We start from the raw sequence: 26,638 nt of genomic DNA, 5'->3' as shown, positions 1-26,638 counted from the left end.
TAAAACCTGTGTGTGAGAGAATGAGCGACATGCAACAGTTGTCCCATATGCATCAGCAGCGGTTGAGCTTTCACACTCATTTATTCTCAAATTGTCAACTGCTTCAGCTATCTCAGAGTCCCTGTCTGGTTCAGCCCTCTGCGTCACCTTTCTTCTCATCTCTCCCGCTGTTTACCGTAGTTTCACTTCATCTGTGCTGCTGCTAGTCTTGCACTAATTTAAAAAAGCTTCCAGTAAATTTGCCGCGTGCCGGTCTGAGGCTGTGTTCCAGACGCTAACTTATATGTGGTTCTCTGTGGAAGGGTGCATCTGTTCATCGCTGAAACTGCTGGCACTCATGCACACACACACAGTGTATGATTTGATGGGATTTGGAATATATCAGTATGGCAGAGTCTATTAGGAGCAGATTGTATATTGTGTATCGTGTAAGGCACTTGGATTGTGCAGTTCTGTACTTTGTGTTACACGTTCTGTAGAAAATGAATGACGAGAGATGAGTGAAGGAGATGGTGTGTGTGTGTGTGTGTGTGTGTGTGTGCGCGTGTGTGCGTACTGTGCTAAATTAATTTGCTTTCACCCTTCAACAAGTTCTCATTTCTACAGCGCAAACTCATCAGCACTGAGGAGCTGACTGGAATCAGGATCACATACCTGCACAGCTGTGGCCTGAGAGAAGAAATGAGAGAGGATGCTTTTACATTTAATGACAGACGTACTTTTATGAAGTGGAGTAAGAAAGAGTAATAAGGAGAGATGAAAGAGGTTTTTATATACATAGTAATGCAGGAAGAAGAGAAAGAGCTGAAGGGCTTCTGATCTGTATAATATGTGTGCCAGTAGAAATAGATTGTTAAAATTATTAGAGCTACGAGTGAAGAATGAAAACTGATAATACTTCATACTAGCAAAACTCAGTGCTTATGATTATCATATGATTATCCCATTTGACTGTCGACATGTTTAAACCTCTAATCCAATAAATCAGCTATTTTTTATCTAGTTATCTAAGGACCTTAATGACCAATGATGAGCAGAATCTTCATTCCATTACATGTACATACACCGATCAGCCATAACATTAAAACCACCTCCTTGTTTCTACACTCACTGTCCATTTTATCAGCTCCACTTACCATATAGAAGCACTTTGTAGTTCTACAATTACTGACTGTAGTCCATCTTCCAGTGTTTCTCGACATACTTTTTTAACCTGCTTTCACCCTGTTCTTCAATGGTCAGGACCCCCCACAGGACCACCACAGAGCAGGTATTATTTGGGTGGTGGATGATTCTTAGCACTGCAGTGACAATTACATGGTGGTGGTGTGTTAGTGTGTGTTGTGCTGGTATGAGTGGATCAGACACCGTGTCCACTCACTGTCCACTCTATTAGACACTCCTACCTAGTCGGTCCACCTTGTAGATGTAAAGTCAGAGACGATCGCTCATCTATTGCTGCTGTTTGAGTTGGTCATCTTTTAGATCTTCATCAGTGGTCACAGGACGCTGCCCACGGGGCACTGTTGGATGGATATATTTTTGGTTGGTGGACTATTCTCAGTCCAGCAGTGACAGTGAGGTGTTTAAAATCTCCATCAGCATTGATGTGTCTGATCCACTCATACCAGCACAACACACACTAACACACCACCACCATGTCAGTGTCACTGCAGTGCTCAGAATGATCCACAGTGCTACCCACTGAGCCCCTGTGCCACCCGAGTTAATGATTGAAGTCAGCAGAAGTGTTAATGGTGTTTAGGGTACAGCTGGTTAATAGAATCTGAAATAAAATAGATGCATAGATATTAGGCAGAAATGTGAATTTTAAGCTGTATTTAATACATCTGCTAAATGATTTTTCAGCATTATTTAAGAATAACTTAAAAATATTGTAATTTAGCACCTGTGTTAAGCATAGCAGCACTTTAGAGCATTTGCTTCTTTTTTTTTTTTTTTGCCATTGTTTTTAGTCACTGAGAAGCTAATTCTGTCCACCGAAGCTGTTAAAACTTATGTAGTCCATTAAAGTCCTAAATCCTTTTAACAGTGCTGCTCTGTGCAGAAAGCTTTTAGGTGGGAGACAGCTCTGATTAACGCGTCTGTTTTCACTTCACTTGCGTATCTTTGTGATTAAGGAGGCGGATGAGCAGCGAATTAGACCAACCCCAGCTCTAAAATCTTTTTATACCATCTTTCTTCTTTATGCTGTCCTCTAATTACAGTCAGTGCCAGCTTGTTTTGTGGCTCTGCTTGTGTCTCTGCTCTCCACTGGGCCAGAATGACAACTGGTCATCAGTCATAGAGCTTTTGCTTTTATATGAAACATTTTGGCTCTTGATGGAGACCCCAGACGAGTGGACTGGCTTTTAGAGTGGAGACCTTGTGCATAATACTCTGCTTCTCTGCTGGAAGTGTGCAGCCTGACGGCCCTTTTGCGTGTCCTTTGGAAGTTAAAAGCTCCACATCCTCAGTGCAGATCTGAAAAGATGCATTCATGAAAGTGTTTATTAAAGAAGTTTTTGTGTTTTGCATGGCAGACCCTGTTCTTAAATGCCAGCCGGCTCACTTTCTCACGCACAAACGCACACAGACACAAATAGGACAGTGCCAGTCCTTCACACACATACTTCCTTACCACTGCAAGAAAATCAAAGTAGCAGAATGTAAAGCAGGAAGTCTGAGGATATTGGTAATGTTTTGGTTCCGTCCATCTTCACATTATTTCACTCTCACGGCTTGAAGTTTCTGAGGCCTCACTGAAGACTATATGTATCTAATAGATACGTAAGCTATATATTAAATTGTGTGACCGACAGCTCATTCTGTATGCACTATAAGTCATTCCACCTGGCTGTCTGCCCGGTTTTGTCCCACTGCTTGTTATAAAATATCAAATTAAGTTTGATTTTTCCAGGGAATAAAGCTGGCTGCTGTTAATGAGCTGTCAGATGTTGGCTGCAATTCATATGCACATTAGATCATTTTATGCTTACTCTCTGTGTTGAATTAACAGCTGTTTATTAGCCACCTACACAGCTGTTCTGAGTACCTACATTAATATTTAGGTTGTTTTTAACAGTATTGGGTGACATCTAACCCTTAGGAGCGTAACAATACATTGGATTTAATGGTTTGTTCAATAGAAGGCATTTAAATGCGTGCTTCATCTTGTTTATCAAACAATAAGCTCAGAGGGAACAAAAAGTATTGCTTTTTAAATGATATGCCATGGTTACTGTATATTGCCTGAATCGAATACTGAAGTCCACAAAGACAGGAATACAAGAATCGGCTGCCAGTCGGCTGGAGATAACATATTTATGCTGTTTTTAATTAAAACTAGTTTGGAAAGTTACGTGTTTTCTCAGCTCTGCTAGCTGCAGGCTATATGGACAGTGATTGGCTCGTCTGTCAGGTTGGATGCTGGAGAGATTCTTCATAACTGACCTCTGCTGACTGATTGATGGCACCGAGATGCAAGACTGAGGCCCATATGAACTCGTCTCATGCAGGTGAAAAGAAGTAGTCGACTACTTCACACGTGTCGGAGGGGGCGTGTATCACGTCTCTTTTTTCGATCAGGAGTGAAAGTTAGCAGCAGTAGAGAGGAAGCAAAATGATTGGGAGGAAAAAAAAAGTTCCACGTTTTAAATAAAAATACTTGTTTTTGATTACCTGCTGCTTTGCAGTATTTACTCACTCATTTTCTTAAATGCTTATCCAATCAGGGTTGCGGGGGGTGTGTGTGTGGGGGGGGGCTGCTGGTGTCTATCCCAGCATTTCAATGGGCGCAAGGCACACAGTAACACCCTGGACGGGGCGTCAGTCCATCACAGGGCAGACGCATATACACACACCCATTCACCTATAGGGCAGTTTAGTGTCTTCAATTAACCTGACTGCATGTTTTTGGACGGTGGGAGGAAACCCATGGAGACACAGGGAGAACATGCAAATGCCGCACAGAAAGTACCCAGACCGCCCTGCCTGGGGATCGAACCCAGGACCTTCTTGCTGTGACAGAGAGCAGCTAGGCATGACATGTTCATTTTAATGTGTCTTAACTGGATCTAAGGTTGCGTGACGAGGCTTTGTGTGTTTGTGCTAATAGAGGTTATTTTGTTAAGTAAAAGGCTGCAAATTAGAGAATCTAATTCTCATCAGAATCAATGGCAAAGAATAATTGAGTCCCAAATGCCCTGATCTGTGCCTTGGTTAACATCTGTATAACATCATTTCTTTGACAGCTTTACACTTTCAGAATTGGGAAGAGCTGTAATTTATGTCTTTAGATGTCAAATTAAAGCCGGGTAATGCCTTCACACCTGTCACAGATGTGATATGATTGTGAAACTGTCCACTTTTATTCTTGTTGTGTCACAGTTGGAATGCAGCAGTTCATTTGTGCAGATGTGAGAGGTTGTAAACATGGTCAGTTGGGGGCTGGTTTTGGTGCATTCCTGATCTGGAAATAAATAACACTGATATGCTTGTGTTGACTGTTTCAGATGTTTGTTTTCTAAAAGTAATATAATGTTTCATTAGTAAAGTTTTATTATTAGGTCAGTGGTTTAGGTATTGGACTAGTAATCAGAAAGCTGCTGGTTTAAGCCCTACCACCTCCACTGTTGGACCCCTAAGCAAGGCCTTTAACCCTTAATTTCTCAAGTTGTAATCAGTCATGATTGTAAGTTGTTTTGGATAAAAGCATCTGCGACATGCCGTAAATTTAAATGTAAATCCTACAATGGTGTTTATGGGACAGTGTTAGTTCGAATCCCAGCTCTGGTATGCAGCCACTGTTGGGCCCTTGAGCAAGGCCCTTAATCCTCTCGGCTCCAGAAGCACTGTACGATGGCTGACCCTGCGCTCAGACCCCTGCTTCCAAACAAGCTGGGATACGCGAAGAAAGAATTTAGTTGTACTGTACTTAAAAGCATTCTATTCTATTACTGGGAGTTTTCCCAACCACTTAAAAAATGTTTCTATATGTGTGATCTTGACTGTAAACTACAACCTCTCTAGTCTGCTACAGTACTGGTACTTTCCTGTTATAGTTCCTGGAGTAATTTTTCTACCAGGTCTGCAATATTTACAATCACAAACACATTAGTGAACAAAAGAGGTCAGTTCACCGTCTTTTCTTTTTATGGAGCTGTAATAAGGTTAAGTATACAAAAACAAATGATGTATTTCTATGTTAACGTTTGTAATCATGGATGTAGTAAGGATGCTGTGACATTAGTAAAGAGGTAATAATGCTCACATGTGTTAAACACATGATAAAATGGCAATAGAAAACTGCGAAAGTTTCACACTTCCATTGAAAATGCAGGGGAGTCGTTCAGGTGGTGCAGTGGTAAAACACATCTATGACAGGTGTTAAGGCATAACCTGGCTTTAATTTGACATCTAAAGACAACTCGTTGTTTCGAAACTCAGCTCTGCCATCCAGCTGGGCTGGGCACCTATATCAACAACAATTGGCTTGTTGTTCGTACAGTGCGGGAAGCTGGATAGAGACCTCATAACTGATGCAATTACGATCTCTGCTGGCTGCTTGATGGCGCCTGCACAGAGTCGAGGAATAATGTGGACAGGGTGTGGCTCTCCGTACACAAAGCTGATCCATATATGCACTCGCCTCGTGCAGGTGATAAGATGCAGTTGGCTACTGCACATGTGTCGGAGGGGGCGTGTGTCAGTCGCGCTCTTCTCAATCAGCAGTGGGGATCAGCATCAGTAGAGAGGAAGCATAATGCAGTGGGGTAATTATATATAGAACAGAGTGGCTTTATTTGTCATATATACATATACAGACGTACAGTACAACAAAATGTTTTGGATATGACTAGATTGGGAGGAAAATTGGGAACAATGCAAAAAAAAAACAGGGAAAAGTTATTAATCTTTAACTATTTGTGTAATTGTGATTGACTGTATATTAGCATGGTCACTTTAACTTTAACTTAAAGTGCTGTAACTGTTTTGGCATTTTGCTCATTGAGGTCATTTGGTCTGAACTCACCTGCTCTGTCTGTTCTATTCTTTTATGCTGATGTGTGTAAGTGCTTCATTGTTTGCATTTTTTAGACGGGAACAGTCAGAGTTGGATATTTTTATTAGATACAAGCGGCATAACCTTAAATTAAAGTGAGTCAGATAGAACAATGTAGGAAGTCATATAATGTACCATCCATAATAAACGGTCCACATATTGTCACAAAATGTCATGTTTTTCCTCATTACATTGGTTTCAGGGTTTTGTTCTGCCTTAAGCACCAGACATTTGCAGCTCTCTAAATTCACAGGTCTGTCGTGTGTTCAAAATTCTAGACTTTATCTTCTGTCTGATTAGATTTTGGACATTATTTCACGTTGACTCTTAAGAAAACATGACAATGCAACTCAGTCTGCAAACAATTCCAGCAGAAAGTTAAAGCCCAGGCATCAACAAATGAAACACCAGATACATTTTAATTCACCTTGCAGGGCCAGACAGTGCAGTCCTTCACTGAATCCTTAATGAGATGTTTGGGCTTCTCAGTGCCTCAGTAGAATAAGCATTCGAGGTTAATCCTTAAACTAGCGTGGAGATGGATAGGAATTTTGACCTGCATTTATCGTCAGTGAGAATAGCTGTTTAAGATGATGAATGAGATGTTTTCTGAGCTACTGAGCTGTCGGGACAAAATTGCTCTGTGAATTGTAATCACATCACTATTACTGAGTTGTGTCCATCTACAGTTTGAGACGGTGGTGGAGCTGAATTGACAATAAATAATGTAAATATAATGTGCATGTTTAAAATATCATTATACTGGTTGAATCTTTTGCACTGCCAGGTCATTTGGGAGCAGGTTTGAAAGTGTTCGACTACAGCAGTTCAGACCAGAAAATCAGACATTTTCTTGACAGGCTTTTCTCTTTCTGTCACTGATACACTTATTTTAGAGAGCAGATGGAAAAAAAATAGTTACACACTGTTCTGACTCAAACACCTGATCTCTCTGTGGTGGAGTATGTCAACAATTCGAATCTCAGCAGTGCTATTGATCCAACATGGCATCCAACAGACCCAATCATCCATGTCATCCACGAGAAAGTAAAGGTCGGACGAGGATTGATGGGGATTCTCCTAATTGCTGCTGCATAATCAGGCATTAGCACGAGTGATGGGGCAGTTGTAGCCTAGCGGTTAAGAAACCCCACCACCATTGGTTGCCATTGTTGAGGCCCTTAATACTCAATTGCTTAGACTGTATACTGTAAGTCGCTTTGGATAAAAATGTCTGCTAAATGCTGAAAATGTAAATGTAATGGGTGTTTCACATGGATTAAAGTTTGACTGTTCGTATGTGATATGACTCGCTGTAAGGATCCATTGATGAAAGGGGGTAAAAGAAGCGCCTGGCAGCTGTGCACGTGTCAGAGGAAACGAGTGCTAGTCTACGTCTTCATTATTTACAAAGTTCCACAAAATTCTATTTCACTGTAGAAAAAGTTATGATTAGTTTTTGTCCATATTACTCAACTGTATTGTGAAGTTTAACCATAATTTAACCAATTGATTATTCAAGTCAGTGCTTTAATTGTGACTCAGAGCATTTTTTAAAATTAAAATATAATAATTTAGAAGAAAAGTACCGCCATCAAACATTACTTCATATCAGCAGACTAGAGCTGCGTCCGGAATCGCATACTTACAGAGTACGTAAAAAAGTACATACTTTCAGTACAGAAGTATGCAGTATGCACACAACACCGCTACGTACTACGTCCGCCATTTTACCAACGTCAAGTGATGACGTGAGGACGTGATGACGTAATATCACCATAGTTACAGACTCATTACAAACCCCTCGCCAAAATTTTTGATATTTATCGTCTTTTTCTTATTTTTTTGTCTTTAAAATTTTTTATTTTATTTATCTTACTTACACTTGTGAACAGAGGACTCGCTATCTTTCTTGTTTCTTATTCCGCTTCAATCACCTACGCAGCTCCAGTTGCATTATGGGATACATTAGCGGACCGCAAGTGTGCATCGTTTGCATACTCAAACATGGCTGCCCAATAAGTACGTCATCCGGGTACTTCTCGCGTACCTCTTTATTTAAACTATGTATTCGGACATACTAACCGCTCTCGCGTCCTCATTTCGCGTACTATTGAGTATGGAAGTATGCGATTCCGGACGCAGCTTAGGTATTGGTATCAGAAGGTTCAAGATGGTACTGGAGCATCCCTAATAAAAACTTAAAAAAGTATATTTATGGCCCTAAAATATTGGTCCATCTTCTTATAATAACAGCTGCCCTGGCTTTTAGTAATGTCGCATATCATGTACAAAATATTGCTCATTAAATTTAAAGCTCTTCATGTTCTAGCTGTGGCGTATCTTGGGGAGCTCCTGCATCCCTACATACTTCCTCACATATGTAGGTCCTCCGATGGCAGGTTTCTCACTGATTTTTATACTTGGCTTTCCTCAATGGAAAGCAGATCTTTTAGTGCTTCTGCCCCTGAGCTCTGGAACTCTTTGCCCCATTCATGTCCTTCTGCTGTCATGTAGTTTTTCAGGGCGGCACGGTGGCTCAGTGGTTAGGTCCTGGGTTCGATTCCCAGGTGGAGTGTTCCGGGTCATAACAATCAAATCAAATCACTTGTATTGTCACGTCACATTAACACAGATATAAAAGGTGAGTGAAAATCTTGGTGTATAGGTGCATAGTCCTTCACAGTTGTAAATAAAAAATATACACATTGACTTGCGTACACTAGCACCATTTGTTCAGTATATACAGGTTAAGCTACTAATGATGTACAAAATTTACAGTATGCTGTACTGTGAGTCCAGGATTAGGAAAAGGGAATGAAGAATGTAAATGTTTAGAGCAGGATATGTAGGAAGTAAAACAGTGTGGAGTTTGCATGTTCTCTTCTCGGCTGCCTGGGTTTTTCTCCCACAATCCAAAGATGTGTAAGGAGATATAAAATTGTCCCTGATGATAGTTGACATTGAACTTGACCTGATGAATCATGGGTAACCTGTAACTACCTGTACTGTCATGAATGGAACCAATGGAGTGAAAACTGTTGTTAAAATCCTAATAAATAAATCCTAGTTTTTTCTCTTATTTTCTATTATTTACTGTACTTCTGTATATAGAGCAACAATTATTATCAATTATGATCTACTATGATTTTGATGCAGATATTTTTAGGAACGTTGCTTTTGGTTTGTTTCCAAAAAAAATCACCTGGTAACAGCTAGTTGCCGTAGTAACAGATGGTTTTATAGTGTTAAACAGGTGGGGAGGAGACTGTGATTCACAGTGAGATGTTATGAAATCATAGGAATAGATGGTGTGAGAACAAAAATCTAACATTAGCACTATAATTATAGTGTACAGTGTGTCATTATACAGTAATAACAGAAACAGTCCTACATCTGTAATATTCTTTACTAAAACTTTATGAAGATGCTTCAGATCTTTGTGTCAGGTTGTTTTTTTCGGATTTTAACATCATGTTTTACACTTTAGTTCCATTCATGACTGATAGTGACTGGTTACACAAGATTCATCAGTTTAAATGCAATGTCAAACACTGTCACTGGCAATTTTGTATCTCCAGTTCACCTAAGTTGTGTGTCTTTAGTCTGTGGGAGGAAACCCACACAGACACTGGGAGAACATGCAGCATCTGGGACCACTCCACCTTGGAATCAAACCCAGGACCTTCTTGCTATAAGGCAACAGTGCTACCCACTGAGCCACTGTGATGCACTCCTTGAGTCAGAATACCTAAAATCAATTATAATGCATCCACTGGTTTATTTAATCTTCAGCTGCTTCATCCTGATCAGGATTACTGTGGGTCTGAAACCCACTGGAAAATACCAGTCATGACCCAGCAGTAAACCAAGTGACCATTATGGGTGGGTTGTGGGCATGTGAGGAACTGCTTTGTCCTGGTTAGGGTTCCTGTGGATTTAAAATCTATTCCATTAACACTGGCACAAGGTTGGAATACACCACAGTAAGAGCCCAGTACATTGGCATCTCAAGCTTACTTCATTAAGTGGGCGGCACGGTGGCTCAGTGGATAGCACTGTTGCCTTACAGCAAGAAGGTCCTGGGTTCGATCCCCAGGTGGGGCGGTCCGGGTCCTTTCTGTGTGGAGTTTGCATGTTCGTCCCATGTCTGCGTGGGTTTCCTCCGGGGGCTCCGTTTCCTCCCACAGTCCAAAGACGTGCAAGTGAGGTGAATTGGAGATACAAAATTGTCCAGGACTGTGTTTGATATAACCTTGTGTGAACTGATGAACCTTGTGTATCAAGTAACCAACGTTTCTGTCGTGGATGTAACCGAAGGGTGTAAAACATGACGATAAAATCCTAATAAACAAACAAACCTGGTTAGGGTTCCTGTGGATTAAAAACATAGTCTATGAACACTGGACACAAGGTTGGAATACACCATGGACAGGGCGCCAGTACATTGGCATCTTAAGCTTACATCATCAAGTCATGAAAAAAACTTGTTTCCTAATAAAAGGAACAGTTAGGAGGCACTACTTTTGTGCTCTGCTAACTGCTTATGGTTATTGTAATAAAGTTTAAGAAGATAATTGCAGGGTGGTGCAGGATACGTACGTTATCTTAATTCTTCAGGGTTGTCATAATTTCTCATGAGCAGCGAAGAGAATAATGAGATTTTTCTATGGCTTCTCCGAGCTCTTTTACACACATTAAACTCCCTCCTGCTGTCGTGCATCACGTCTACTATACACAAGTCTAAGGGTTTAATAAAAAGATAAGGACGTGGATCATAACGACCTAAGTGACTTTGATAAGAGCCCAGTCAATATGGCTAAATGACTACGTTGAAGTATCTTCCAAACATAAAGGAATGTTTATAGGCAGGTGTGGTGTGTATCCAGAGAGAGTGTTTGGAGGAGGGGCAAGACACAAATTGCTGACAGGTTGTTGGGCAGCCAAGACGATTCAATGCCAGAGGACTTAAAGGCTGTGGTGTCTGGAATGGACCAACAGAAGGCCTATAGTGGGTCAAATATTATAGTGATGAGGGGAGGCCAGGCACACGTGCAGAGCAACCAACAAAGTTCTTTTCAAATGTAGATAAATTCAAATTGATTTTTAATTTGTATAAAGGTGCACAAGTGTCATTTATTTGCAAATTCGGCTTGTCGGTCTGGGTCCTTTCTGTGTGGAGTTTGCATGTTCTTCCCGTACCTGCGTGGGTTTCCTCCAGGAGCTCCGGTTTCCTCCCACAGTCCAAAGACGTGCAAGTCAGGTGAATTGGAGAAACAAAATTGTCCATGACCGTGTTGTGACTGTAACCAGTAATTACCTGTTCTGTCATGACCAATGTGTGTGAAACATAATGTTAAAAGTCCTAATAAATAAATAAATAAAATAATATTGAAATTAGAGCTTACAAGGGAAATTATCAGAATGGTTCATGGGTGAACAAAAATGAATTAGCTCCTGGTTGTTTGTGCCTGATGGAAAAAGCCGGAACATAAGAGGTAAAGTTGACCTGGTGATGTCCCAGAGTTTAACATGAAATGGACCATATGGTGTTTTACAGCATTTTTTACATTATGAAGTCTCACCACAGTACAAATTAAACATGTGCATTAGAAAATTTGTAATGTCACATTTAAAGTGTTCTGAAACTCTCAGTTGTTCATGAGGAAATGTCACCATATGTTGTACTGTGCGATTATAACAAGCTGACAGGGTACACTTGCTTACATTCATCACTGGCTGCCTCTAATGGGGTTTTTAATATTTATTAGTTTAGATATGAATTGACATTACTCTTGGTGATACATATCAGTAGTCAGTCTTCTGTTATTTATTTTCTCTTATTAACCAGAATTCTGTACATCACAATCTGATCTCAGAGACATGTTCACTTCAGCCTTTCTTCAGAATGTGGTAGGAGTCTTATTATCAATAAATGCTACTTTAAAAGTGTTAGAATTCTCACTTACTTTCTTAACCGCTTATCCAATTAGGGTCGCGCGGTGCTGGAGCCTATCCCAGCTTTTCAATGGGCGCAAGGCACACAGTAACACCCTGGACGGGGCTCCAGTCCATCGCAGGGCAGACACACATACACACACCCATTCATCTATAGGGCAATTCAGTGTCTCCAATTAACCTGACTGCATGTTTTTGCACTGTTGGTGGAAACCAGAGCTCCCAGAGGAAACCCACGCAGACACGGGGAGAACATGCAAACTCCGCACAGAAAGGACCCGGACCGCCCTGCCTGGGGATCAAACCCAGGACCTTCTTGCTGTGAGGTGACAGTGCGTGTTGGAATTCTGAAATACTTAATGATTCAGTAGCAGTAGATACTAACGGCTGAGTACTTGGGGTTAAAGTGAATAAAGAGAAACTGAACTGAAGATTCTCCATCCAGTAATATTCCCCCCCCCCCCTCCCAAAAAAAACAGCTACAGCTGCAAACAGGTAGCAGGCAAACAGTGCGCTCACACCAGAGACTATATCACCATTTATGCATTCTCAATGAGGTGTGTGTGTCACTGTGTGTGTGTGTGTGTGTGAGAGAGAGAGTTTTAATGTTTGATGTGACATCAAGGGGTACACAAGGAAGGAAACTGAGAGACTGGAGCTCTGGTGCTGTTACCCTCTTATTTATGTCATTTTAAACCTGCATTGAAATTCAATTCTTTTACAATTGGACAAAAAGTAAAAATGTCATACATATTAAAATCATATTATGTTTTCTTCTTTTTTCCCCCTCTTTCTCCTTCCTCTCTTTCTTAGAGCCAGGAAGCCTTGGCTCCTCCCCTGCCACTCAGGAGTTGATGACACGCTTGGGTTTCTTGCTGGGTGAAGGCATCCCAGGATCCACACGCTTACCTATGGATGACAGGACTGAAAAACAGGTATTTCATTTCTTCATTTTCATTTTGCACCTGATGCTTGAGAATAACAGTGAGAATGAAACAGGTTGGGGGGTATAATGGATAAAAGGGAAAAAAGGTAATATAGCAGTGATTCTGTATGTCTGTTTGTTTTAGATGGACATACAGATAGATCTGTCAATGCCAGTTTTTTGCTGTGTAAAAAAAACAAATGAGACCAAAATCCAAGATGTCTCATTTCAGACCTGACATATAACCTGTACAATTCAGTTAAAAACAAACTGAAACCTTTTTGGGGGAAATAAAAATGTTATATGGGGTTAATTAGAGTCACTTTAATTAATAGCAGTTGTCGCTGACTAACTACGAGATTAATGTGATTGGTTCATTATAAGAGGGTGTGTACACTTATAATGTGTACATTATTTTATTTTTATTTTTCAGATTATCAGTCACTTTAAAGGTGGCAATAAATCTGAAATTATTTATTATGGTCTGATTTATTATTTCACAGAGACCTGGCATTTTAACAGAGGTGTGTAGACTGTTGTATACAGTGTAATATTTAATATTAATAATAATAATACTCAAACAAAAAACTACCCTTAAAAGTACATAAAAGAGAATAGGCTACATCTTATTTATCTGGAGTATCTTCTGTTTTCTGAATCTGTATAATCTTAGCTTTCCTTTGCTAAGACTACAGCTGAGTCTTTTCCTGTAAATGCTTAATTAGACTGAAAAACACATGGCAGAGAATTCAAGACCATTTCTCCACACACAATCTTTCATGATTCTTTAGGGTCAGCAGCTCAGCTTGCAGACTCTCCTCTTCAGCTCATAGGTTTTCTATGTGCTTCAGGTCAGAGGACAGGGATGACCATGTCACAACCTTAATTCTTTTTGTAATGATTTTGTTGTATTGATTTTGAGGTATGCTTTGGATAATTGTCCTGCTGTTAGATCCATACACAGCACAGTTTAAGCTTCCAGGAGTCAAGTCTTAATTTAATATCTGCTAGTGCTTGATAGAGGCCATCATAACATGTATTCAAACAGGTTGTCCAGGACCTTTAGAAGAAAAACATCATAGACTCACCGTTATGCATCATAGTATTTAACACAAAAAGCTCTACTTCGGTCTCAGCAGACCATAAAACACTGTTTCACTGAAGGTTCCTTTAACATCTGGTGAACTGAGGTGCTTGAGTTAGGTTTGACACTACGGGATTTCCTCTGGCAACCGTCCCAAACAACTTCTGGTTATGTAAGTGGAACTGATTGTAGTTAGGGAGACGTTCTGACACCAAGACCTGACTAATGTCTACAGATCCCCAGCTGTTATCCTCGGAGATTCTCTGGACACTTCATCCATCCTCCTAGCTATACATGTGTTCAATTTAAATAATATGTTGTCTTCCAAACAGAACATCGTCAGGTACTTTAAAACTTTAGCAACAAGCAGAGCACAACAATTGAGAAAAATATTTTTTTCATTAGGTTTTATTTTTTAATCATTGTCTTTCTTATAGGAGGTAGTTTTTGTTAGTATTTAAAAAAGAAAAAAAAGAAAAGCATAATCAATAAAGGATGTTTTTACAGCCAGTTTTCTTTTTCTTCTTTATATTTGTGGAGGGACTGTACTCTAAGTTCAAGTTCAAGAGGCTTTATTGTCATTTCAGTTGTATACAAGTACATAGTGAAACGAAACAATGTACCTCCACGACCAGGGTGCAACACAATATACACAGTGCAGACTCAATAAATGCCAAGAACTATGTTACATAGAAGAGACATATTTGGACCTAAAAAAGTAAAGAGACAGGATCACCAGCAATAAAAAGGGGGTCATCTTTATTTGTCACCTTTGTAACCAGGCATACCACTGTTATTTACAGATATAAGATCAAGAGGGAAAAAATCTGACTATGTGGGCAGCCTGTTACAAAATTCAGTGTTCTGTCTGTGCCAGTCTGACTTTATAAACAGTGCCATAGAGAAGCATGTAGCTTGTCCACAAGTTTGCTATTACTTTTATCATATAACCTTTTAGTTACTACATACACTCATAGTAACTGCAGTGCATTTCTTTTTCTTGTCCTGTTAGGAACCAGTTGTAACATGTGTTGTGCAATATAAAGTTATTAACCAAGCAGACATCAGACATCACATTATTTGAACCAGACACATGTTTCTGCTCAGAAGAGTTTAAGGTGTGTAAATGATGTTAAATAATTGGCAGTAAAGTAGAATGGGCTTTGCTTTCTGAGCTCCAGTATGGGCATAAGTTAAAGCAGCGAGTGTTTGGTGTTTTCTGGTGTAGATGAATAATGTGGTCAGTGATCTTCCTCCAAACACCCGTCTCTGCGTGACTAATGAGAAGCTGATTTATTTGCCTAAGCTGTGCTGGATTTGTTTGGTGAACTTGAAATGAACTTGCTGCACTCACCTCATGAGAGGAACTGTTGATGGGCAAGAGTTTTATGTGTTTTAGGTGAAGGCTTTGATATTTGTTTGCTGTAGAACATTTATTCTGTAATTCAGAAGTAATGTGACTCATTACACTCTCTTCTCTCTCTTCATATTTCAGGATTATGGGAAAAAATAGTGTCATAGTGTAATAAAAACTGTCAAAATGTGTCAAACCAATATTTAAATACCATATATTATATATCTATTTATTTTACCACAAGCAGTATTTTCCACAGTTCTGTACTGTACTGAGAAAAGTGTGGAACAGTTTTTACTTTAGACTTTCTCACATAAAGGTCAGCTGTTTGTTCAGTCGGTGAATTATTATTCAACTTGTGTAGTTGTGGAACTCTTGTAGCTTGTACACTACACCACTGTTGGGAATTTCACTGTGTTGCTATAAAAAGAAAAACCTGTAACAGTTTGTTTCCCATCTTGTGTTTATATTAAAGAGTCTCAGACAGGCAGTTGTTAAAAAAAATAATAATAATAATAATAACAGTATCAGTAACGGTAACTAGTTATGTGGCAAAGCTACAAACCTACAGAAGTGTTTAATTAGACACGCTCATGCTTTATCCAAACAGTTTTTTAATAATTGATTTATTTATTCATTTTCAGTAAAACAATCCATCAATGTCAAGGTTGCAGGAGGCCCAGTGCCTGTTCTGAATATTGAGTGCACAGCAGGCATACATCATCACATTTATTTACACCTATAAAGATGCTGGGCTTATTGGGTATTTTATAAGCAACACTTGTAATGCAGATGAAGTTTTCGAGTAAACAAGCACTGACTGCAGCTCATCTGTTGCTCTGTGCACTTTGCCACCACCCTGTGTTTCACTGGATTGGAAGGGACCCCAGCACTGCGGTGACACTCGTGATAATAACATGTTAATGTGGGGCTGTACATGTATGAGTGTAGCAGGTGTGGCAGTGTTGTTGGGATTTCTTTAAACAGCTAAATGTCAACACTGGGGGAACAATGGTGATTCAACCAAAGTGTCCTGTGATCAGGAGTAAAAAATTAACTCTCACTGTGCATGATAAAAGAAAATAGCTTTATGTATTCCTAATAAAGAGGCCAGTAACTGTAAGCAGTATTTAAAAATCCCAACAACATTGCTGCACCTGCTACAACACACACCACCATGTCATTACCATGTTATGTCGTTGCAGTGCTGAGAATTATACACCACCCAAACATGATCTGTTCAGTGAAGGTCCTATAGGGGTCCTTTTCAATTGACAATTGGGGTATTGGGGGCGAACTGCAACAAATGCCTAAAGTTCACCTGTATTGTAGGTGTAGCTTATAAAATTATTAATGTAAATACCAGATGTGTCCCTAATAAAGTGTTTGGTATGTGTGTATGTTTTATGACTTGATGCATTTGTGTGTGTGTTTAGTGCTTAGTGAACCAGGGGGTGAGTCCTTGTTCCACTTTGACCAGCAGTACAGCGTCTGCGTGTACGGACAGCCCGTGCTCCACTCTGAACAGTTCCAGTCGGCCCAGTGCCAACCAGCACAGCCCCAGCGGCACAATCATCAGCCCCAGCTCCACGCTAGAGAGCAAGGATAGTGGCATTATAGGTACCACACACACACTTACACACACAGCTTTTCTACCAACTACGGCAGCCCCCTGCAGGGTAATCACTAGCACATTCAACAGTGATGTTACACACACACACACACACACACACACACACACACACACACACACACACACACACACATTCCTCAGCCAGCCACTGTATCCCCTCTGGTAGTTCCCAGCTACAATCACAACTTATATTACACATACGAGCTCACGCTAATATTCCCACAAATCACAGCACACACCGCTGATCTTTGACTGGGTTATAGTGTTACAGTATTGCTCTGATGATGTGCATTTTTCTCTAAGGTCATTGTGTTACCTACCCAGATACTGGGGATCTAACTGACAGAGCAAAACACATGAATGAAAATGATCTTATAAAGTATTGAGAAATTAAGCTGTTTATTCTGTTCTCCATGACAGTTCCTTTTTCAGGCTGCATGGCATGTATCTGTGAACTGCCTGAATCTTCAGGTCTCTCTACAGATGTTCTTCGGTGTGGAGTTTGCATGTTCTCCCCGTGTCTGCATGGGTTTCCTCCGGGAGCTCCGGTTTCCTCCCACAGTCCAAAAACATGCAAGTGAGGTGAATTGGAGATACAAAATTGTCCATGACTGTGTTCGATATAACCTTGTGTAAACTGTTAAACCTTGTGTATGGAGTAACTACAGTTCCTGTCATTAATGTAACCAAAGTGTAAAACATGACGTTAATATCCTAATAAACAAACAAACTCTACAGATGTTCCATAAGGTTTTAGGCTCGGCAACTTAAGGGCATTTAGAGACACTGCAGTCACTCTAGTGTTGTGTTTGCTGTATGCTTCAGGTCATTATGTTTAAAGATAAACTGTGGTCTTGTCACTCTAATATAAAGACCTGATTTATATAGTTGTCTTTTTAGAGTGACTTTTGGGTTCTTTCTCACCTCCTATACCTATATCTCCTATAGGGTCTTCTTGCCTAGATGTTCATTTTGGATAGAAAGCCAACTCTAAGAAGGGTCAAAATGTATATGCTTATACCATTATTATTATTTAGGCTGCTGTGGGCATTTGAGTGTAAACACTCAAAGTATTAGATAATATTTTATATGTTTTTGCCCTGATCTATACCCTGCCACAATTTGATTGTGGGGATTCACAGACAGTTCCTTGGACTTCAAGGTTGGTTTTTGTCCTGACAGTTCAGTGTAACTCGTGTGGGTGTGTGTTTTTTTCAAACTATGTCCAAGTAATTCAGATTGCAGCAAGAGGACAAAAAGCTGCATCTCAAATCATGTACTACGTATTAAATGGAACTACTAAAAATGTTAGTATGCAGTTTGGGATGCTCTCTGTGTGGCTCCTACTGAAAGAGCAGCTGTAATAATGCTTTTTTGACTTCTAAGTACAGATGGCTAGAGTATCATTCGAGTCTCTTAATATAGGTTGAAATCTTTATATATCTTAACGCTAAGGTGATATTTGAATCCCTGTTTCTGCTTCCACAAAACTATTGTTAATTAATGTTACTTGTTTGATTATATTGCTCTTACTGCTGTTACTCTAAAATATATACAAACATAAAGTATCAGTCTGGCTTCAGGGCAGCACACTCCACAGAAATGGCCCTCGGGGCTGTTATTGAAAAGCTTCATATTACCAGAGTAGCTAAACTGTTATCAGTTCTGATCCTCCTGAACCTGTCTGCAGCCTTCAACACAGTAAATCCCAGCATTGTGTACTGCCTATCCTCTCCAACATTAAAATAACTGGTTCAGCATGGCAGTAGATGGTTTCATACCTGGAAGGGAATGAAACCATTAACAGGTGTGAGTGGATCTGCATCATCTTCCCACAGGGTTCAGTGCTTGTCCCTGTTTTTCCATATGCACCCACTGGCTTGGCAAAGTTAGATCTTCCCATGGTTACTCTTACCATTCCAATGTTGTCAACACTCATTTTGTCCTTCTCTACAGACACTCTACTCTCAGGATGGATATCAGGTTATCTTCTGAAACTTAACCCCACTAAGACTGTGCTGTTATATATTCCTAAAGATAAGCCTACATGCCAAGATCTAGTTATTTCCATTATTGATTTTCAGATCAAACTATCTGATTCTGTCTGATAACCAAATGATCTGATAACCTTGCTGTTGTCCTGGATAAAAAGCTTTTCTTTCCCGCTCATGTTGCTAACCTGACACGATCACACCGGTTGTTTCTTTACAACAGGATTTGACCATTTCTCTCAATGAAAGCCTCTCTGACTCTTGCTGCCACATAAATCCACTGCTGCACTTTTTTTTACTGGTTTCCTGTAGCTTCCCACATTCAAACAATAATGCTTGCCGACAACCCCAAAAATGAACCAGCCCTGACCTACATTACGGCACTTACGAAACCAAACTAGCATTAACAGTTCTGTTTCTCATATCTGGCGAATGACAAATGTGTAATAATGTTTTCAGTCATAACCAGCACGACTGATTAAACTGAATTGCCGCATTAGTGGTTTACTGCTTACCGCATTAGCAATAATGACACAATAGTTACAGTTGTGCCAGTGAATCATCATAAAAGCATTAATTATACTTGGCAAAAATGGGAAAGACATAAACTGTAAAAAAGATATAGCATTCGGGGCAGAGAAAAGGGTAATAATGACTTAATCTTGTTTTATTACAGAGTCATGCAGGATGTTGGAATATTCAATGCTATATGTTCATTTTGCTAATTTTAACAGCATTAAATTTAAAACTATATGTTTGCACAAGCTCTTATTGCCATGACGTCACAGTTCAAGCTTTGGAATGAATGTGCCTGTTGTTTCTCATTATTCAATTCGTACATTTTAGACAAAAGTTTTTTGTAAAAAAAAAAAAGCTACAATATTTTTGTAAATCATTTGTTTTCCTGTCAAGTAAACATTATTTTATAATTGTGGGTCTGTTCTCTGAACTCTGTTTTTACCATATAGGCTCATTAATTCCTTGTGTTGTATGTACAAACCCAATTTCCGGAAAAGTCGAGACATTTTGTAAAATGTAATAAAAACTAGAATTGTACATTGTAGAAATGACTTTTTGTTTTGGGTGAACAGCTTCAAAATATAAATGAATTAAACATTTTGGCCTACAACACACCAACAACAAAAAAGTTGGTACAGAGGCAAAATAAACATTCCACAATATGTTCATGAATTGTAACAGGTGAGGGGATCATAATTGGCTATAAAAGGTTGATAAAAGCTCAAGCTAATCTCAGTTCTGATAATCAAAAGACTGAAAATCAGAGGTGTGGTAAAATATTCGATCTCTCTAAGCCAAATACATAAAGAACCATCCAGACTTATCAGCAAAAAGGTGCAGAAGCATAGTGGTGTGTCACTGCCAAAACATGGGTGACCTGCATACATGGGTGGGGACCATTGATGGGATTTTAAAGACGTATACTGCAGTCAAGTAAATATCTTTTCCCAGGAAGATAAATCACTTGTACCTTGTGATCTTATTGTTCTCTTTCCTGCAGTGAATGTATTACCTGTTGAACTAAGTTAAAATTACAAACACGCCCAGAAGGTGATCAGTAGAATTACATACTTGTCCTAGGCCGCCACCACTGATCTTGAGCTTTAAAACTGTCCATCATTGCTGTTGCACTTGCGGCCTCTGCTGGCTGCTCCTGAGAGATTGATTCACATATAGAAACTATAGAACTCGTCTCTGGTGGGTAAAAAGTAGCGACTGACAATCCCACACGTCCACAGGAGTGCATGATGGTCTGCGGCTCACCTCTGTCAGAATGGGGTCTGCAGTGGTGAAGAAAGTTAAAATTGGGGATTTGGGTATGACTAAATTGGGAGGAAAAGAGGGAAATGGAAACATACAAAAAAAAATCTGAGTGTTTGTTGTTACGATTAAGACCTGTTCACTCCCTGCAGGAGTTTACAAACCTTGTTTCCGAAAATGTTGGGACATTTTGTAAAACATAGTTAGAAGAAATATAATTAAAACCATAAAGGTGATGGAACACAGGGGTAAACTTGCTTCTGTCCAGTTTTGTGAAGTGTGTTGCAGGCATCAAATTTTAAAAGTGTTTATATTACAAAATACATTGATTCTGATGTAAAAAGCTGACTGGTAAGACAGAGCGATAAGCAGAATATAAGCCAGAGAACGCTCGCTCCCTGTAGTTATCACCGTAGTTAAGCTGGTTTAAAGCCTTTTTACACCGTGTTATAGCCAGATGATAAAATACAGAACAGGATTATGGGATTTATTTTATGTCTAAACTAGAAACATCCTTCTCGTCTTCTTCCAAGAATGCTTCTAGCTGACTGTGTTTGATAAAGGCTAAATTAGGGCATTTTGCTGTCAGTGCAAATTAATGCGAGTAATTTTAAATGATCACCTGATTAATATGATGGCACATGTCAATATTAATGAAAATGGTTGTGTCCAGAATTACAAAGCCCCCATTCCCAATCACGCCAATCAGTCGTGTAGTGTGAAAACCACACCGACTTGAAAACAGTCATGTAGTGTGAACTTGGCATTAGACAACAAGCGTTTTACTTACTGTTTCTCCTATTCTGTAGAATTACAAGCCTGCATTTCTGACTGGCGTTATTTTCTCTGCAGCCACGATAACCAGCTCTTCAGAGAACGATGAGCGCAGTGGGTCCAGTCTGGAGTGGAGTAAAGAGGGCAGTATGAGGGTTGCCGGGCATCATTCGCTGGCTTCATCCACCTTGCGCTCAGACACGTGCTCTCCTGTGGTTGAGGAGGAGGCATCTACATCCAACACAGAGAGCTGTGGTTCCATCAAAATCACAGCCTCAGGAAAGACAGCAACAGTTACGTCAAGGGTCAATGCTGAGGGACCTGTTTACTACCCAACACCAAGCGCCTCCTGCCTCATGATGCCCAGACCCAACTCAGTTGCAGGTACAGCACATCCTTACAGCTTTGTATTGCTAAGTTTCTGTTGTTTAGTTGGAGCTGGTGTTTTTAAGGTTGTTAGACATGTTTATTGTGCTTTAATAGCATTACTGCTGCAGTATGTGTTTTTTTTAAAAAGCTTTTGAGAGTGGAAGTACAAGTGAGACTGCAGAATTCAGTTTAATTTGTAGCTGTAAGAGGGAGTTAAATACTTGTGGAGTGATGCATTTTGGTCAGGAATTTACCTCTTCATTCATATTGAGCTGACTTAGCTATTCTTTCTGATAAGGCTTGGTGGGTTTTATCAGAGACGCTCTACACAGGATAAATCACATGGACACAAAACCTGTCTTTATTCTCACAGGCACAGATTAAGGATGGAAAATACACTGATAGGATATTAAAAGCAATATTACAACATTAACTGTGCTGTCAGTATTGTTTTTTAAACAAGTGACCATTTTCACAGTGCTCCTTGTTTCTACATTCACTGTCCATTTTATCAGCTCCACTTACCATATAGAAGCACTTTGTAGTTCTACAATTACTGACTGTAGTCCATCTGTTTCTCTGCGTGTTTTGTTAGCCCCCTTTCATGCTGTTCTTCAATGGTCAGGACCCCCACAGGACCACCACAGAGCAGCTATTATTTAGGTGGTGGATCATCTCAGCACTGCAGTGACACTGACATGGTGGTGGTGTGTTAGTGTGTGTTGTGCTGGTATGAGTGGATCAGACACAGCAGCGCTGCTGGAGTTTTTAAATACTGTGTCCACTCACTGTCCACTCCATTAGACACTCCTACCTAGTTGGTCCACCTTGTAAATGTAAAGTCAGAGACGATTGCTCATCTATTGCTGCTGTTTGAGTTGGTCATCTTCTAGACCATCCATGGTCACACGACGCTGCCCACATGGCGCTGTTGGCTGGATATATTTTTGGTTGGTGGACTATTCTCAGTCCAGCAGTGACAGTGAGGTGTCTTATCCACTCATAACAGCACAACACACACTAACACACCACCACCATGTCAATGCCACTGCAGTGCTGAGAATGATCCACCACCTAAATAATACCTACTCTGGTCCTGTGGGGGTCCTGACCATTGAAGAACAGGGTGAAAGCAGGCTAAAAAAGTATGTAAAGTAACAAATGGACAACAGTCAGTAATTATATTGTAAGTGAAGCTGATAAAATGGACAGTGAGTGTAGAAACAAGGAGGTGGATTTAAAGTTATGGCTGATCGGTGTATTTGCAGCATAATGCAGCATTTTTGGGGAATTGTGTTCCATGTGTACAAAGCAAAGTTTGAAAGTTATTTTTTATGTTTTATTTCCCTCTTCTCCAACATAACCTTCAATTTCAGCTGCAATTTCTGACCTGATTGGTGAACGACAGAATGTAGGAGTTTTGTACAGGATGTTCTGTCAGGTCTGTGGTAATCTGATTGACATTATTGTTGCACTGGGTGATTTTTTCTGTGGAGTTGTTTTGGTGCTGATGTTCTTAACCAAGCAGTTAAAGGAAACCCAGTAAGACAAAGGGACAATTAATATTGATGACGTATGGTATTATTGACTATGTTGTCTGAATATCCTGTTATCCTGTGCCTGTTAGTGATTTTTTTTTTGGAATGACCTGAATCAGCATGTTTGTGTTGTTGTGCTTTAAATTATGACCAGTATGGTAACAGTCACCTTATAGACTGTTTAGCTTTGATAAACAGAATATAAATCTGTACTCGGGATTTATAACCCCGTTTCTCTGCCTCAGAAATGCAGACTCATCATCGCCAAGATGCTCAGCCACACACACACACACACACACACACACACACACCTTTTCATATATACATGCGCTATCTTCTCACTGACATGAATTCATTCACACAACCTAACTCTTCATCTCCTGTTCTGAAGTCCTCTGAGAGGTAGCCTATCACCCAGCGATCTATCTCCATCTCAGGTCTTGGCTGGATGACGTGATGTTTATACAGTAGGGTTGCACCTCTTATTTTACATTTGGCTTCTGGACCCTTAAGTAGGACATAAAAACGTTAGTCAAATGTTTGATTATTCACTATATGGAGTGCTCTTTCAGGGGAGTAACCATAAGCATGTTAATATTTACAATACAAGGGTCTTGATACAATTCATGCTTAGAAGTAATTACATTTAATTGGTCCTTGAGATTTACACAAATCAAAGGACTTGAACACAATTTGTTTCTGCCTCTTTAAACTAATAGTTAGTGGTTTCATACCCCTGCACTACTTTGTTATAACCTCGCCAGCCTCCAGTATGTTACTGAATAATATTCTCTTGATGTATAGGCCTGAATAATGTGTAGACTGGTAATAAAATGTGTCTGCCCGTTGTTATGGCACCCTTCATTTTTGCCAGTAGTATTCTCCTGGCATCGACCAACCACTGAATCATCTTTCCGACTGCCAGATGATGAAGTTCATGGCGAACCAGTTCTCCAGAGTTCAGTGGTTCTGTGCTTTACATCACTCCAGCCTTGTGCATGGCGATCATAGGCTTGTATGCAGCTACTTTTCCATGGTCTGAATTCATGTTCTTGTGCAGTTTAGAACAATTTACACTGTCATGCTGGATTTATTTTCCACCAACCAGTGAGTGAGTACGGAGATTCATGCTGTGCCCTGTGTGAATCCCCCACCACCTCAATCAGCCACAGAGATCGCTCTGCAGCGCTTTGCAGAAGCAATAAGCCGAAACCCAGTCTGACATTTTTTTTGTCTGTTGTGTCTGTTGGACGCCTGTTCTGGTCTGTAAAACTGCTGAGATTTGAACTCTAGAGCTCGAACACTCAGAAGTAACACAGTATAATAGACTGCACCACCTGAGCACTGTTGTTGTTCTTAAATGGTTCCAACTCAAAAGAACAGCGCTTACAGTTGACCAGGATGGATTTAGCAGTTCCAAAATTGTACAAATGAATTGCTCTAAAAGGTGATCCAATAATAAAACTATGTTAAAAGTCACTTCACCATGTTCCATTTTATTTCCAGTTCTTGTCTATAGTAGATCTAAGATCTTAGAGCTTAACCAATATAGATATGTTCATCATCTTAAAGGGTGCCCATACTTCTTTGGGCATGCAGTATGTATCTTTCTTAGTCCAGAGTGTTTTAAAGGGCAGATGTCCGTCCTGTTTTCACTTTGCGAAATGCTTACATAATTACTCTTTATGAATCAGCACTACAGAATTACTGTAGAATCTCCTATCTGTGTCTTACTCACTTAGTACAGTGAAGCTGATTGTTGAGTAACTGGCAGCACACATGGCCTTGTAGTGTGTGTAGAGTCCTCAGAGTGTGAGGTTTAACACTTGCTTTTGCTCTCTACATACAGTCTGGCACCATTGCCATCAAAACCATTTGTGCATGAGGGAACTGCTAGTCATTACAGATTATTTTTTTTCCAAGATAAAATTTTAGCTTTTTTAGATGGCAGACTATTGGTGCAGTGCACCAGTTCTACTAGCAGCAGAGCATATGACTACTACAAACATGTTTGACAGTATGTACAATATTGTTGGGTTTTAATTAGGGTTGTTAATGATTAACATATCAACTGATACCGGACAAATCAGCATAGGGGCAGTGGTAGCCTAGTGGGTAGAGCTTTGGGCTATTAAACGGAAAGTGTGGGTTTGAATCCCAGGTCTGCTATGCAGGCACTGCAGGCCCTTAACCTTATTGGCTCCAGTAATGCTTTACAATGACTGACCCTGGTCTCTGACCGCAGCTTCCAAACAAGCTGGAATATATGGGGAAAATCTCTTCATACACTGTACTGTACACACATATTTTTATATATTACAAGTAAAGGCATTCCATAATTCATGTATTTTCAAGTGTTTAGTTAATGTAAATTAATTTCACTAGCTGATGCCTTATAATTAGGAGCTAAATAGTATTAAATTAACTCACTCTTACCTAATGCACATAAATTACAGTGTGGTGCAGTTCTAATCCAAAGAACGGTGGGTAGCACTGTCGCCTCACAGCAAGAAGGTCCTGGGTTCGATCCCCAGGCGGGGCGGTCCGGGTCCTTTCTCTGCGGAGTTTGCATGTTCTCCCTGTGTCTGTGTGGGTTTCCTCCTGGAGCTCCGGTTTCCTCCCACAGTCCAAAAACATGCAGTCAGGTTAATTGGAGACACTGAATTGCCCTATAGGTGAATGGGTGTGTGTGTGTATTGGTGTGTGTGTGTCTGCCTTGTGATAGATTGTTGCCCCGTCCAGGGTGTTACTGTGTGCCTTGCACCCATTGAAAAGGTGGGATAGGCTCCAGCACCCCCCTATGACCCTGATTGGGTAAGCAGTTAAGAGAGTGAGTGAATGAGTGAGTGAGAATGGTTTTGTAGATCCTTTGCCAAATACTTAATACTGAAATTACAAACTAAACATATTCATTTTCTTAAAACAAGTCAAACTACAATTACATACACACTTTAATATCCAACCCTGGACCAACATGTCTCCATGATTTTAAATAACGTTGGTCGTGCATAAAATACATATCCTTATACACCTCCAAATTTACAAAGTTAATCCTGAGAGACCACACACACACACACACACACACACACACACACACACACACACACACACACACACACACACAAACACCCCTGCTGTGTCTAAGGAGTTCTGCTGCTTATTTGTGACA

General features: G+C 40.0%; 1 protein-coding gene across 1 annotated transcript in view; it reads left to right on the top strand.

Annotated features, from left to right (window-relative positions):
- The window catches only part of tanc1b (tetratricopeptide repeat, ankyrin repeat and coiled-coil containing 1b), a 150,435-nt gene that overhangs the window by 76,913 nt on the left and 46,884 nt on the right, over positions 1–26,638 (top strand). Inside the window, exons 5-7 of the mRNA XM_063006489.1 lie at positions 12,836–12,957; positions 16,822–17,005; positions 21,641–21,946. Coding sequence (XP_062862559.1) covers positions 12,836–12,957; positions 16,822–17,005; positions 21,641–21,946 — 612 coding nt within the window. The remainder of the gene's footprint in view (positions 1–12,835; positions 12,958–16,821; positions 17,006–21,640; positions 21,947–26,638) is intronic.

The sequence above is a fragment of the Trichomycterus rosablanca genome, chromosome 12, assembly GCF_030014385.1.
Source record: "Trichomycterus rosablanca isolate fTriRos1 chromosome 12, fTriRos1.hap1, whole genome shotgun sequence".
Classification (NCBI taxonomy): Eukaryota; Metazoa; Chordata; class Actinopteri; order Siluriformes; family Trichomycteridae; genus Trichomycterus; species Trichomycterus rosablanca.
The sequence above is the reverse complement of the archived record's forward strand: the minus strand, read 5'-3'. Positions and strand labels throughout refer to the sequence as shown.